We start from the raw sequence: 12470 nt of genomic DNA, 5'->3' as shown, positions 1-12470 counted from the left end.
AATGAATAGGATTCCCGTGTTCTTGGCATGTGCTGTACATGATGCATTGCGTGATCGGAGTATGAGAGCGATCTGAGCAGAGAGGGATTTGAAGTGGCGGTAGCTTCCTCTGACACTTCCATGCTTGAATGACTCTTGCATAATGTGGGTCTGTTATTTAGAGTAAACACGCAATGATTTATACAAAGTGCAGCCCTATTATGGTTCATACAATACATTTGAAAATAACTACATTTAATTCCTTAATCATTAATTTTTTAACATAGATGTTCTGATTCTTATTGAAATAGCATCCAGATTTTCTTCTGAGACAAATAGACAGAAAAAAGCGTTTGCTTTAAATGTATTTATTAAAAATTAGAAAAATTATTGAAACCTTTGTTCATTTATGTTCTTGGCTTTAGCACTGCATTAATGTTTATTTTTAGAAAAAATTCCGCTCATATTGTGTATTTAGTATTTTAATAATTTGCAATCTAAACTACGCATTTCTACGATTTTAAATATGGGGATTAACAATCGCACCGTTATATGTTCAGCCTCCCTCGTGGTGAATGCAGCAGTTGTTGCTGATTTGTGGGAGTTGTAGTTTAAATCAGTTCGAACAAACGGGCTTCCTGTGTGAGTGGAAACTACAAATCCCAGATCCCCCAATGCGGAAGTGCGACCACAAAACACCGCTTAGTGTTGAAGCACGACGGAGGAGAAAATGTCTAATGTTAAGAAGAGAAAATTAGACAAAACCCGGCAGGACAGCTTGTACTTCGACAGCTACACCGATGTGACCATCCATGAGGAAATGATAGCGGACCACGTCCGGACCAACACGTACCGGACCGCGATAATGAGGAACAGTGAGGCTATACGGGACAAAGTTGTGCTGGATGTGGGGGCAGGGACCGGCGTCCTTAGCATGTTCTGCGCCCAGGCCGGGGCCAAGAAGGTCTACGCGGTGGAAGCCTGCTCCATAGCCGACCAGGCGGTGAAGATAGTCAAACAGAACAAAATGGAGGACCGGATCGAGGTGATCCGGGGCACGGTGGAGACAGTGGACCTCCCGGAGCAGGTGGAGGTGATAGTGAGCGAGTGGATGGGATACGCGCTGCTCCACGAGTCCATGCTCAACTCGGTCATCTACGCCCGGGACAAGTGGCTGAAGCCCGGGGGACTCATCCTGCCCTCCAAAGCCGAGCTCTACATCGCCCCCATCAGCGACACGGTGGTGGAGGACCGGTTGAACTTCTGGTACACCGTGGAGGACCAGTACGGGATCGACATGACCCCCATGTCCGACTTCGCCCGGAGGTGCATCATGAACTCCGACATCACGATGAACTCTATCGGCGTGGAGGACGTCCTGTCCCACCCGGCCCACTTCGCCGAGCTGGACCTGCACACCATCACCGCGGAGCAGCTGCGCTCCGTCAGGGGCAACTTCCGGTTCGAGTGCTTCGGTTCCGCCGCCGTGAACGCCCTGTGCGTGTGGTTCACCGTGACCTTCCCCTGCCCCCTGGACAAACCCCAGGCCCTGGTGCTGTCCACGTCCCCGTTCAAACCGGAGACACACTGGAAGCAGGCGCTGCTGTACCTGGACGCCCCGATGGACGTGGTGCAGGACACCGTGATCAGCGGAGAGGTCAACATGTATCCGTCCGAGGAGAGCGCCCGGCACATTTGTATCCACGTGGACTACACGATAGGAGAGCAGAAAAGACTCTCCAAGACCTTCTCCATCCCGGACTGGAGCGCCGAGGCCCCGCAGTAGCTGGATGGATGGAGTTTGAATCCCTGGCAACAACAACAACAACTCGGTTCCCCTGGCAACAACGGTGTGACACCAGGAGGCCCTGCATCTGACCTGAGCCGTCACCAAGCCTCACAGACCTGCGCTCACACACTCATACGTTTCTGATGTCAAAGTTACTCATGTTTTATCTTTTTGTTGAATCTTGATCTCACAGTTATGTCTCAACTATATAAGAGGAAGTTTGGACTCACTTTGTGCCTTGGAGAGAAAGTGTTACCCTTGCCTTACTTAGTTGGCACACACACACACACACACACACACACACACACACACACACACACACACAGTGATACTGTATCAAACTAGGTGTTGTGAGTTTGAAGTTTCTGTTTAAAAATGGATTTCTCAGTGTTTCTGTCTCCTCCACCCTCACAGCCCCACCGTGTGTTTTTATCTGTGGTTCTTCTTCATGGTTTCATATTTAGTTTCACATGTTAGTGCCACCTCTCAGTAAGATTCAGTATTTGTAACTTAAGAGCAAAAAGATCAAGGTCCTCTACTCATCCAGCGTTCAGGAAGAGTTTTCCCTTTAACCTTTTTAACATCTTAATAAATCTTGTGAAATCCGTTCCCGCTCAGTGATCGCTCATTGTTTCTGTAAGCATACATGTAGATGTGGGAGGTTTGATGGCGTGTTGTGTTCGATGTTTGGTCTTTACTTCCTGTTTGGTGAATTGACGCCACTGTACACACCAAACTGAACCTGTGTGAACTGTGGTCATAATTAAACGACTGAAACACTAATAAATACTTTGATTGTTTGATGTCCTGGCCTGTAAACATCCATGCTTACCCATGAATACAAACATTCCCAGGTTCATATCAACATAAATCAGTAAGGAATGCAACAAACAAGCTATGTTCTTCAATATTCTCAGTATCAAAGTACACAGAGGGTCCTGGTTGTGTTTCGGTAAAGCTGCATTGCATCTCAGTAGGTATGAGAACATAATCTGAAACAACTATAGGACGTGACCCCGAAAGTGCAGTGCATTATGGGTCAGCATGTAATAATAACAGTAAAACCTGTAGGGATCTCATATTCAGTTCATGAGAGAAGCTAAATGGACCCAGATTACCGCATCGTCCTAAATGCTCCTCAGCTCAGGCCAAAGGATTTATTTTCCACCTTGGTTGAAGAGTTGGAGCCCTCATGAACTACAAAATTACATTAATTAACCAAATCTGTATCAAATGAATCCACTCAAGGTCTAAATCTGCTTTCCTGGTACAACTACAAGCTATACTGCTACATTTGATTATAGACTGTAGCTCTCTTATCATTCATTACCTGTTATTATACGTTTATCAAATTAAAATGTTGTAAAATGATGATTCACATGACTTTAGAATACAATTATTACTTATTAATGATGTCAACATAAAATAATTTGACCTATTTAACTTCACACATTGTAACTGCAGAGATCAGTGGCAACATCTTACCCTCTCAGTGTAGAAAGAGACGTTTATGATCATAATCAGACACTTTTAATAGCTATTAATACCAAATCAGGTGCATCTTAGTTTGGAAGAATCACCCAGTGTGGTAATGATCTGCCCGCTGTACCACTCTTTGGCTCTGCTTGCTCATGTTTGTAACACTGGAACTGATACCAAGAATGAATTCTGTTCTGTAGATTCACTGCAGTTGAGTATAAGGATGGGAAACAAGTTGTATAGCACCAGGCACTCTGTATACAGCAGCAAGTACAGTCAGTTTGAGAACCCATCAGCTCCGTTCACATGATACTCCAGGTCTGCAAGGTTGTTCTTATATTGCCAACAGTCTGTTTAGTCTCTCAAGTAAATTTCAGCGAGGTAAAAAGCAGCTAGGTGATCTGAGGTCACTTCAACGAAGGTGTTTTAATAGAAAAGTGCGAGCGTGAGCGTGAGACGCCGCAAGTTTGTGAAGTACTTTAGTGTCAAGGAGCAGATCTAAACACTAAGTACTTTACTGATTTACTAATTAAATTCCACACTTGTATCTCAGTAAATGTGCAGGCACGGCATGATGGCTGACTTTCCTCTCAGCTTCTACAGGTGTCTGAGAGAAAGAAACCCTTAAATGCCCCGCAGGGAGAGCAAAGGAAGGTGTCCAGAGAGCTGAAATGTCAAAGGCAGCACAGGCAGGCACACTCTCAAGCCCCGGAATCACACTCCTGCATGCACGGCCACGCTCCACTTCTAAATGGTAAACTAATTGTGCTCCGTCCCTGCCTGAAATGATTTGGAAACCATTAGAAACAAGTGTTGAAACTTTAAATGGGATTATTTATCTTGTATTGCACAGCAATTTAGGACCCAATCAATAGACAATGTGCTTAATCTAACTCATTTCAAGACTCATTGTTCAATGCAGGACAAGTGAGCAGACAGGAGGGAGACACACAGACGACCCGGGACCTGGTGAGGTGAAGTCACCACACGGGGGGGCGGTGTGCTGCTTTCAAATGGGTTCCACAAACAAATACGGCTAAGAGAGTGAGTTTATATACTTACATTGCTCAAAGTTGCTTTCTCCAGTTTGTGACTGACATCCAAAATCCTCCGCTGCACCAAACATCCAGACAAATAGATTGATTTAACTTCCCCTAATGTACTACTTTCCTATGTACTCGTTTCCCATTTTGATGATGGATTGGATTTGAGTTACAGTCTTGGAACGCAGCGTGACATCCAGACTCCAGCACGTCGAGACACAGCAGCCAATATTGAGGACTCATTGTTGTTCCACGCCGAAGATATTTGTCGGTTAAATAAACGGTAGCAATGGGAAACAATAGATGAGGCGGCGTTACAGTGCTGGGTGAGTGTGAACAATTTCCTAACCGTTCCTGTTTTAAGAAGTGAAGTGGCTTTAACCAGCTGGGACTCAGAGTACTTAATTAGTCTCCCACACACACATACACACAAACACACACACACACACACACACACACACTGCAGCTCCCTCTCCAAGTACAAACCGTAGTAAATTATCAGCACTAAGCGAGCGACTTGTGCTTACTCAGCAAACGCACACAAGAGGTCTTCATAAATTCTGGTCTTTCTTCTGCATTTCCCTTTTCTTCTCCTCCTCCTCCTCCCTCTTCTTCTCACTCTTTTGCTTCTACACACCTGTTCTGTGGATCAGTCCCCCTAGTTTAGCTCCCAGCTCCATTCAGTGTAATACATCAAAAAGTATGGCTCGATGAGAAACAGCGAGCGACGGCGTTTTGAAATGTTTAAAAAGTTAGGGAAACGTGTCTTTGGGTCGGTAGCGAACAATGGCAGAGGCTCTGGATGAGTGACAGGTTTGAAGTTTTGGTTTCATGATTTTCTGTCTATGTGCTGAAACTGCACCAGCTCGCGCTCTGTGTCTCTGTCCGTGGTGCTGAAACACTGCAGCGCTCCACAGGACAGTCTCCTTTAACACTGCTGCCAAGAATGATGATGATGCCCATTGTGCAGGTTTCAGATTTTAATAGATTTCTTTTTTTTCTGGGTTATTTTTAATTATAAAATAGTTTAAATGTATTTTTTTTTTATGTTTTCAAAAATCTGAATACGCCTCAGTGAGTCTTTATCCATCGAGCTGAAACATCCAACTGTGTGTGTGTGTGTGTGTGTGTGTGTGTGCGTGTGCGTGTGCGTGCGTGTGTGTGTCTCAGGCATTTACTCGGAGTTTGTCACACACACCCCAGTTAAGGTCTCTATCTGTGCCTGTATCTGTATGGGCGATGTGCTGCATATGAATCCTAAAGTTCAAACAGCACACACACACAGACACACACACACATATATGAAGACCAAACTGGAGGAAATCATTTGATGTGTTTCTGCAGACCTCGCTTTCGATCGCTTGCTGAAACCTGACTGGACTCTGGTGGCAAAGTATCTAATCATGGCCTCCCATTCATCCTGGTATGCTAATGACACCTTGGATCAGCCAATAGGATTCAATTCCCACTGTCGTTTACAGTAACCAATATTGCTGTCAGCACATCCTGAGAGGACAAATTGGGAACATGGTATTGACAAAAGCTAATTTGGTGGACCAACCCCCCCCCATCTCTCAGGGGCCCCGGGGAGGTGTGACCATTTGTCATCAACCGGACCAGGAGCCTGTGTTTACTGCTGGACCACATCCTTACATTTCTGTCTCAAATAAAAGAGTCAACTGTATTTGAATAAGAAACAACTGGTATTTATTTTCACTCATGCAGCGCAGACGGAGGCGGTGCCGATCGGAGACGGTGCCGATCAGAGACGAACTGAAGCCGCCGAGGTGCCGCGTCACGGATGGAGACACAAGGACAAATCTGCACGCCGCCTGGTAAGAAAAGCAAATCCCAATTCACTCGCAGGGGCACGTAAATCAGAACAGGGTGGCCCCGATTCCCAATCAGCCCTGGGCAGACGGCTCTCAGCCTGTGCGCAAAGTACAAATTCACCAAATTGTACGACCACAGGCGCCCTCCCTCCCTCCCTCCCACCACCACCCCTCTTCCTCACTAATCCCTTTTCAATCATGCTGTGTGTAATTCTTCCTCCTCTATTGTTTTATAACTTATTATATTTCAATTTGGGAGAGTTGGGTTGCTGGTTTAGGGGCAGCGTGCAGGATTGGATAAGCGGCCGAAAGCAGCAGAGTTTAGCTGAAGGTTACTGCCATGCTTGATAGACCGTCGACGGGATAAAGCTGCTTCTCCTTAGATGGACCTGAAATCTATGCGTCTGTTTTGCAACTCAAAGGTCAATCATAACTTTATATTTACCTTCAACTCTTAGTGCCTATACAAAAAGTCAATATTTGCCAGAGTAAAAGGTCAGGACGCTCTCTTCTTCTGCAGATTTGTGAACTTGCCTCATCTGGTTTGTTTTACTTTAATGAAACTGTTCTCTACCCCGAGTCCCTTCTTCCTCCACCAACACACACACACACACACACACACACATACACATGAGAGTAACCTTAGCCGCCATTGAACAGGCGCAAAAAATCCAATACCTCTGTGTCTTTGCACGTCCAGCAGACACGGACGTGCAGACACGGCTTTACCCATCAATTCTTTAATCACAAGCTGCGATGAGAAGCTATAAGCTCTCCATCCATCTAAGGTTTGAGTCCAATCCAGCAAGGTACATGGATCTCCTTTGTTTCGACTCTGATCATTAAGCTGTAGGATCTCCCAGTATAGCAGCCAGACATTTTGAGTATCTGAGCCGTGCATTGGCGACTGAACAGTTTTTAGGCCTCGGCAGTCCTTAGAGATGCTGCATGTATAGATACAGTAGATGTTAGACAATGTCATTATATTGAATCAATAAGCAGGAGTGTAATGTGGAAGGTTCAGGTCCTTGGAAAGAAAGCTGAGGTGCCCTTGGCAGAGGAGGGGCAGAGACGGACCCATGAGGACCCGTCTCCGTCCCTCCTCTGTGTCCCCCCGTCCTCCCACTGCTCCACAAATAAAGTTAAAGACGCTGCAAGTGAGATTTTTTTTTTTTTTTTTTTTTACTGGCCCATAAACCAAAGCGCCCAAGGTTTATTAGTGGAACTTTATAGGTTTTATTGATTACGCCACCAATAGTTAGTTGTTGGAATGTCACATTTTTTTGGCCCATCCTGTACGGTGCATTGGGTTTGTCCTCCTCGACTGAACTGATTAAAGATGGGGGACGAGGGAGCAACTGTGCATCACATTTTAAATCCATAATCGCAAATGAGTTAAAAAGAAAAGGCCATTAAAGCTCCAACTCTTTTTGGGAACTTAGCAGTAATTAGCTCCATTGTGGTTCTATTAGTGTAATGTTGTGTTCACGTGCAGCCCTGCCAGAGGTCGATAAGCCATACATTTCCCCTTTTTTGTCACTTTAAAGTAAGCAGTTTTAAATATCGATACAGTAATTGGTTAAATCAATTATTGTACTATTGTGTAATGAGGGGGAATAACTGGACCGAGGTCAAGATGACAAAATCAGCTGCGTCTCTCGTCCTGATTTGTGCCAGAAAAAGGACACAAACAACGAATAGTCGAGTGGAATAATGACACGTTTCTGTTCGGGTCCGGTCCACATCCACTCGTGTTGCTCTCCGGCTTCAACTAAGACGTAAACTTGGTGTGAAAGTCAGTTAAAACCTCGCCGCCATTGCGTGTGAGTGCAGTGCGTCCTCCCGCTCCCCGCGCTCCGTGAGCTCCATGAGCTCCTTGCTTCATTCAACCAAACTTTACGTCGCGTGTGGTTTTTGGCGGATCATTTCCATCACAAACACACACACACACACACACACGCACACATATTTCAGATCCACTTCTGTGTCCGGGTGGCACGTCGCGTCGGTACACCGGGGGGGAGCTTCCTCTGTGTTTTCCCCGGGAGCGGGAGCAGGAAAGCGGGCTCGCCTTCACGGAGCGTCTCCCCCCATCACCGCGGCTGAAACATGTCCCGTTTCAAACCGGATTGTACACGGATGCGTCAGGCTACACAACCGGCTGCCCCCCACGGGACCAAGCGTTGAGAATCAAGGTGAGACGCGATTCCTTTTATTTGTAAATATGCATTCTAAACTTTTTGAAGCTGCAGACGCGCACAGACGTGATCACGACTCGAAGTATCAATCGACTATTCGGGCATCAGGATGTATTTTTACGACCTCCTATACCTTTTCCAGTAAACACAAGTGGCGGCGTGATGATGACAAACCGATCAGGTGTAGAAGCCGCAGTCTGGGAGATAAGGATTTCCGATGAAGATGAAGATGTTGTGTGCGTCGTTTAGCAGCATGTGAGGTTCTAAAGGACACGTGGGAGCTCAGGTTCGAGGCGTGTGCTGTTATTTATACTTGTAACTCCGCCGCGGTGTGTGGATGTATTAATTCAAATGACACTTGTGTTTCCTCTCCGTGTGTAAAGCGGCACAGAGCGGCGCTTATTCCGTCACAGTGGGGTTTACTCTCACACACTGTGCGGCCGTAAATCTGCTTTATCTCCTTCCCCATTTTAAAATCACAGCCCTCTGGTAAAGAAGAGAAGATCATTAAGCTTTTTTTGAGTCGTGCCAGGTGCAGTTTGTCTCCTTTCTTTCTTTCTTTCTGATGAGATGTTTGAGTGTTGCCGGCACACACAGGGCCAGGGTGGTGTGTGTGTGTGTGTGTCTGCGGAGGGTGATTAGAGGCTCTCTGGGCCTATATGGGGGCTGCATACACACTGTACAGGTGTCATGACCCATCCACCTCTCTCTCTCTTTCTCGCTCTCTTTCTGTCTCTCTCTCTCTCTCTCTCTCTCTCTCTCTCTCTCGGCACTTATAGTTGGAAATATAATTAGAAAATGTAAAAGATAAGAATTTTGCCTTATATCCTATATGCTTATTTAACCCCCCTAATATCTTTATCTATTGATAATTGATTGGTTAGTTTGCTCATTTCTGATGCCTCCTCCTGTTTGCACATTTTGGAAAGGACCTTTTTAAATTGCAATAATATAGAATATATGGATTCAATTTAATATTCCAAATTTTCGAAGTGAATTTCAGCATTTAAACAAACTATAATGCGTTAAGATATAATATAAATATCGTAGATTTGTGTTGATATCGGTTGGATTTGTTTGCGGTTGTTTATCAAAGTCACTTCCTCTCCGTCTCCTTCATTCCTGCGCGCCGGTGTGAAGCACATTTTGTCGGATGATTTAACACGACGAGTCCGTTGAACTCCACCAAAAGACGATCATCCACCGGGCTTTCCTCTTCCTCCCTCCTGAGTTTGTGCCGGGCGTCTGGGTGAGAGGGGGGGGGAGCAGCCATAGGTGTGCAAGGGATGGGTGGGGAGGAAGAGTAGGAGGAGGGGTAGGGGGGTGCAAGCTGAGTGTGCGATCTTCATCCAGTAGAGCCTCCGAGCGCGTTATCTTCCCCCGTCATCTTCGTCTGGGCGGTCGGTTCTCTGCGCCGTGGCGGTGCGGTGCGTTACTGTGCGGTGCGGGGGGAGAAACACGCACAGCCGAGAGAGAGACGCGTTTTGACGGGATGAGGATTCTTCTCAGCAGACCCCGAGTTTAATTGGTGTGATTCGTGTCCCCGCTGAGTGGCTGAGAGCCTGCTAGACGGAGAGAGAGAGAGGAGAGAGAGAGAGGCACGCAGGAGTCAAACGCCTTCTTGAAAACTAAGGAATTGTAAACGGGGCAAAAAGAGAGAGAAGAGAAAAACCACCGAAGAAGAAGGAAAGGAAGGAAGGAAGGAGGCGCGCCAGGTCAAAGTTTCTCTCTGTGGTTTTGTTTCTGCCTCCTTTCCGCGGACATCACCTGCGTTCACACCGCCGCCGTGATGGAATGACACTTTGGGAAGGAAGGCTGATGATGAAGATGATGATGATGATGGACACTTTGGCACCGGAGCTCCCTATCAGAAACAGAAAGCCTCCTCCCGGTTTACGCAGCGGTGCTGACCGAGCCCTCAGGACGGCGATCGGTCATTTGTTTTGAAGTGGCAAAGAAAAAAAATCCTCCTTTTTGATCGGTTTTTTTTCTCCCCCCCTTCCTCTTCCTCCCCCCCTCACCCACCACTCCCCCTCCCTCCCCCACTCCCCCCTCAGCCACCCACTAACAGGAGTGAGAGATGGTGTGCGCAGCGGTTCCTCTGAGGTTGATGTGCGCGCTCATCACATTCCCGTTACGGAGCGCGACTTAAAGAGCTCCATTCCTCACTCGCGTCCACTCCGCGCCTCTGAACTTGTTGAGTGGCGATAAAAAAAGGACTTTTTTATTAAAACAAGAAGGACGTTAGGGGAAAAAAATGTAAGTTCTCCATTTTTGTTGCTTGTAAACTTTTTGGCGTGATGTTTACGCGCATTCCGTCATTCAGGCTGTTGGTTTGTGAGCGTTGGAACTTCCCTGGATCCGGCCTGGTTGCTTTTGCTTTAAGAAACACACACTGTGTATCAGCAGGGGTGCAGGCATGTTGTGTGTGTGTGCGCGCGTGTGTGTGTGTGCGTGTGTGTGTTTACATGGTGTAATTCATCTCTCTTGCCAATCCTGAAAAACGTTTAAAAAAAACTTTTAAACACTCGTAAAATCTAAAAGGGAAGATTTCATAATTCCTGTGGTTAATTAACGACCTCAAATGCATTCAAAACTTACATGGGTGATTGAGTGAAGCGCCCCCTTGTGGCCTGTAATGACTCATCTGTACTTATGGATCTATCACACATAATTGCATTTATACCATTTCAGCTGCAGCCATTGGGTTTAGAGGCTTCATCCACTGTGTTAATAATTAATTCAGTATACTTACACACAAGCTTTGCCTTTTATTTATATTCCTGCTTTATGCCACACGGGAGCTATTTCTTTACATTGGTTCCCTTGGTTAGGATGTTTTTTATATATGATACACATGAACCAGATGGGGTTACTTTGCACTTATGTGTTTTAATAACACTCCTCCTCTACTGATCTACCTGCCAATGCTGTGTGTGTGTGTGTGTGTGTGTGTGTGTGTGTGTGTGTGTGTGTGTGTGTGTGTGTGTGTGTGTGTGTGTGTGTGTGTGTGTGTGTGTGTGTGTGTGTTTCTGGCCTTCCATCTGTGATTGCAGTCTAGTTCACTGCTGGTGTTGAACTTTTGAAATATGGAATATGTTCTCGTCCTTTTGCTCTCATTCTCTGTGTGAATAACAGCAGCTGCCGCTTTAAAGCATGTGGCAATACTGGCTCTCCTTCTTCACTATTTCCCACTGGAGAGAGAGAGAGAGAGAGAGAGGGAAGGAGAGAGAGGGGGGGAGCGAGAGAGAGCTACCTGGGCGAGCACGTTCTTTAGAGCTAAAGTGGACATTTTGAGTATCCAGACATGTCACTGTGGTTGCGGAATAATGCTAGCAGCCTTTTAGGAAAAGTGTCTTTAATAATGCATAAGGTGTCGCAAAGAGAGAGGCAGGCTTGGTGGCGAGGAGAGAGAGAGCGAGAGAGAGGGGGAAAGGAAGAAGAAAGCAGGGTGGTGGAGGTGTGATCCTCTCCCTCCCGTCTCCTGTCTCATTGGTCCGCTCCTACACTCTGCTGTGTTTGTGGCGGCGGAGCAACTGAGGCCCGAGGGTGTTGAGCTGGACCTGGGGGGCCGCGTCGCCGCAGTCACCCTGTCACAAGTGTTGGGCTGGTACACACACACAGAGCACATGTGGCAGCTTTCAATCCCTCTGAGGCGGGCGGGAGGGGGGGCGGAGGTGGAGGAGAAGGAAAGAGGGGAGTAGGGCAGCGATGGAGAAGCGTGGGCGATGCTGCTCTTGTCACCCAGAGGCCTGAGACCTGTGTGGCACCGAACGATTTGAAGGGAGAGGTGGCTGCAGCTAGGTCCTGCACCAGGAACCACATCAAGCAAAAGAGGTTCTGACAGCAATTCAGTGATTCCATTGAGTTAAATCCTTGTGGTGGCGTAGGAAAGCCTCACAAACAGCATTAGAAAGCATCACGGGACGCTCTAACTCCTCCGGGCCGACGCTATCTAACTTAATCCTTTCACGTGGAACAAATTTGCGTGCCTGAGCTTATTGAATAGAACTGTTTTTAGTGTCACCTCCAACAAATCTGAAGTGTAAAAGCGTCCGGGATTGAATTCAGGCCCAAGCGAGCAGAATCCCACCGCCATTGATTCCTGTTGTATCTGCCCTGCACCCCTCACACAGCTGTCGCCACTCCA

At 46.7% G+C, this 12470-nt stretch overlaps 1 protein-coding gene across 1 annotated transcript; it reads left to right on the top strand.

The window, feature by feature from the left end:
- Window positions 1–641: 641 nt before the first annotated feature.
- prmt6 (protein arginine methyltransferase 6) lies at window positions 642–2556 on the top strand. The gene has a single exon (XM_076138183.1). It carries the CDS (start codon window positions 710–712, stop codon window positions 1763–1765), a length of 1056 nt encoding a protein of 351 aa, XP_075994298.1. The 5' UTR covers window positions 642–709; the 3' UTR covers window positions 1766–2556.
- Window positions 2557–12470: the final 9914 nt, after the last annotated feature.

Source organism: Genypterus blacodes, unplaced genomic scaffold (assembly GCF_046128005.1).
Source record: "Genypterus blacodes isolate CSIRO-AG114 ecotype Tasmania unplaced genomic scaffold, CSIRO-AGI_Gbla_v1 ptg000348l_1, whole genome shotgun sequence".
Taxonomy (NCBI): domain Eukaryota; kingdom Metazoa; phylum Chordata; class Actinopteri; order Ophidiiformes; family Ophidiidae; genus Genypterus; species Genypterus blacodes.
This window is presented reverse-complemented; position numbering and strand designations above follow the sequence as displayed.

What these genes read in the sequence shown, in the direction of transcription:
- prmt6 (XM_076138183.1), top strand. Translation starts at nt 710, where the DNA reads ATGTCTAATGTTAAGAAGAGAAAATTAGACAAAACCCGGCAGGACAGC.